The following is a 2432-nucleotide window of genomic DNA, read 5'->3' as shown; positions in this document are numbered from 1 at the left end:
GTAGCCAAGGCCGCTGCCCGAAGCAAGGCCGACCGCCGCACCCGCCACCATCGCCGCCCTAGGCCGAGGCGCCGCCGCTGGAAAGCAGGCCCGCCACGCCACCAAGGCCAGATCGGCCATGCGACCACATGTCGGGGGGATCCGCACCGCCCCCATGGCGCAGGAAAGAGGGGAGGCCCCTGCCACCGCAGTTAGCCCCCGCGTTATAAGCCGGCGGCGTCCTTCGACGGCGGCGGAGGGAGGGATGGAAGGACGGGGAGCCCCCGGCGGCTAGGGTTGCAACCCCGTCCGAGTCGCCCGAGCGGGGGCGACGCGGGCGGGCGGGGAGGGGGGGTGTCTAAAATTGGGCGACGTGGGGATCAATTGAACAACTTATGTTGGTTTCCTTGTCTTTTTGTCTATGTTTCAACGGATCTCTTTAGTTTCGGTGAACACTTCGCTTCCATCCCTGTGTCCATGTTGTATTAGCTCCATTTTCATTTTAGGTAGTACTCGTTTCTGTATTTGTTTCCGGCATTTCTGTATTGGCTTCCGTATTCAGAAAAAAAACACGAAAACATATATGACAGCACCCAATTTCGTCCGTTCCCACTCTTTTTTTCATCCCTAGTTTCAAGGGAGCGCCTAGAGCTCAATTGAATTTCTCAATTGTCTCCAATAAAAACAGTAGAAGAAATAACAACAATATAAAAACAAAAATGAGAACGAATCTCTGCGTACAATCTGACCACTATAGCATCGATTGAGCTATAACTATTCCGATCGATTGAGAAACAGCAAACCCGAAGTTTCAATCGACAGGAGCTGGGAAGCCTGAATTTGCAACTTTTTACATTGTTGGAACATACGGCAACAAATTTAGATTTTATTCATGCGTATTGGTTGATCCGCAGAGACGAAGGGCTTAGTTGGACGTCCCCGTTGACCTGGCCTTGGGCTGGGTACTGATGAACGAGCCACCAGCACTGCTCCATCTCTCCGTGGCCGAGGTAAGCCGTCGGCGGGACGGCCTGAGACCATCCATGATCGGGGTGGAAGCCAAGCCCATTCGGCATCCCCGGAGACGCCGGCCCCGCCAAGTGGTGGTCGGCAACACTCATGACCGTGGAGGCACCGTGCAGCACCGGGCGGTTCTTGCGGCGGCCGGAGCCGACGGGCACGTTGCGGATGGCGCCGCCGGCCGTCCAGTAGCGGTGGCAGGCCCGGCAGAAGTGCCGCGGCTGGTTGACGTTGTAGTTGTTGAAGTAGCAGAACTTGGTGTCCTCGCTCCGGCACCGCGGGCACGGCAGCCGCGCCTCCGCCGCCGCCGCGCGCGCCCTCGCGGCCTCCTCCAGCTGCTCGGCGCTCCCGCGCCCCGAAGACGACGAGGACGACGACATGGGCGCCGCCTGCTGCGTCTTGGACACCACCACGCCGCCACCGCCGCCGTCTGCGCCCGTGCGTGTCGGCTGCCGCGTGATGACCTTGCCGAAGAGCTTGATCCCCGCCGCGCCGCCCATCTCGAGGTGAGAGTGAGACACCATGTCGGTCAGTGTGTGCCCCGCGCTCTCCGATGCCACGGAGAAGTGTGTCTCATCGGCCGTATATATAGCTCGCTTGCTAGCTAGGAGCACGAATAGGATACGTGCTCTGTGGTGGGTGTTGGGTGGGCGCCGTGATTTCCTTTCCTCTTTCCTTTAACAGGGCGAGGCGAAGGAAAAGGAACATCTAACTGCGGTGCAGTGCATGTGGGATACGGTGACGTGCGATGCCGTTCGGTTCGCGTCCCCGTCCCGCCACCTGGCCTGCCCGCGGCCACACTCCATTGCCGCCACGACTAGCTCGATCAAGGACCCATTTGGCTACGTGAACTTTGCAAAAAGATCAAGATCACGGTGCCAAATTTCCGCTGAAATCGACCAAAAAACTCCAGCGTTCCAAACAGGGCCAAATTAAGCTTGTTTCAGCAGCAAGAAACGGCCCATTTTCGACGCACCGTCGTCGTCAACGAGCGCGATGATACTTACCCACTAAGAGTCTTGATGATCATCCCTAATCACTTTTGCGGCAGGGGATGTAAAAGCGACGAAAGATGGCTTCCTTGCTTTACAATCAACTGGACATTTGATGGCTTTTTCGTGGCGGGGGGAAAAGCGATAAAGACTATCCGAAACCAAGGTGCGTCGCTTTACTCGCTTTGGCTGCGGAAAGGGGGCGCCTTTTGTGTCTTTTCCCGTATGGTGGCACGGCACTGCTAACAGTGCCTTTCCAAAGGGAAATGCTTGCGAATCGTCTCGGTTGGAAAGGCTCCGGCGATGGACTCCTCGCTAGCTAGCTTTGAGCTTTCCCTGCCAATGCGAAAGCTTTGCTTTAGGGCTTTTCTGCCACTTTGTAGCTAGACTTAGATTTTTCTTTCTTCCTTCTTTCTTTCTTTAGGGCTTCTTTATTTCTTT

General features: G+C 56.6%; 1 protein-coding gene across 1 annotated transcript; it reads right to left on the bottom strand.

Moving 5' to 3' along the window:
• Nucleotides 1–635: 635 nt before the first annotated feature.
• On the bottom strand, nt 636–1609 carry LOC125537222 (dof zinc finger protein 5-like). Its single transcript, XM_048700531.1, has one exon. The coding sequence runs from the start codon at nt 1521–1523 to the stop codon at nt 870–872; it is 654 nt and encodes a 217-aa protein (XP_048556488.1). The 5' UTR covers nt 1524–1609; the 3' UTR covers nt 636–869.
• Between the last annotated feature and the right edge of the window lie 823 nt (nt 1610–2432).

The sequence above is a fragment of the Triticum urartu genome, chromosome 1 (genome assembly GCF_003073215.2).
Source record: "Triticum urartu cultivar G1812 chromosome 1, Tu2.1, whole genome shotgun sequence".
NCBI classification, from domain to species: domain Eukaryota; kingdom Viridiplantae; phylum Streptophyta; class Magnoliopsida; order Poales; family Poaceae; genus Triticum; species Triticum urartu.
This window is presented reverse-complemented; position numbering and strand designations above follow the sequence as displayed.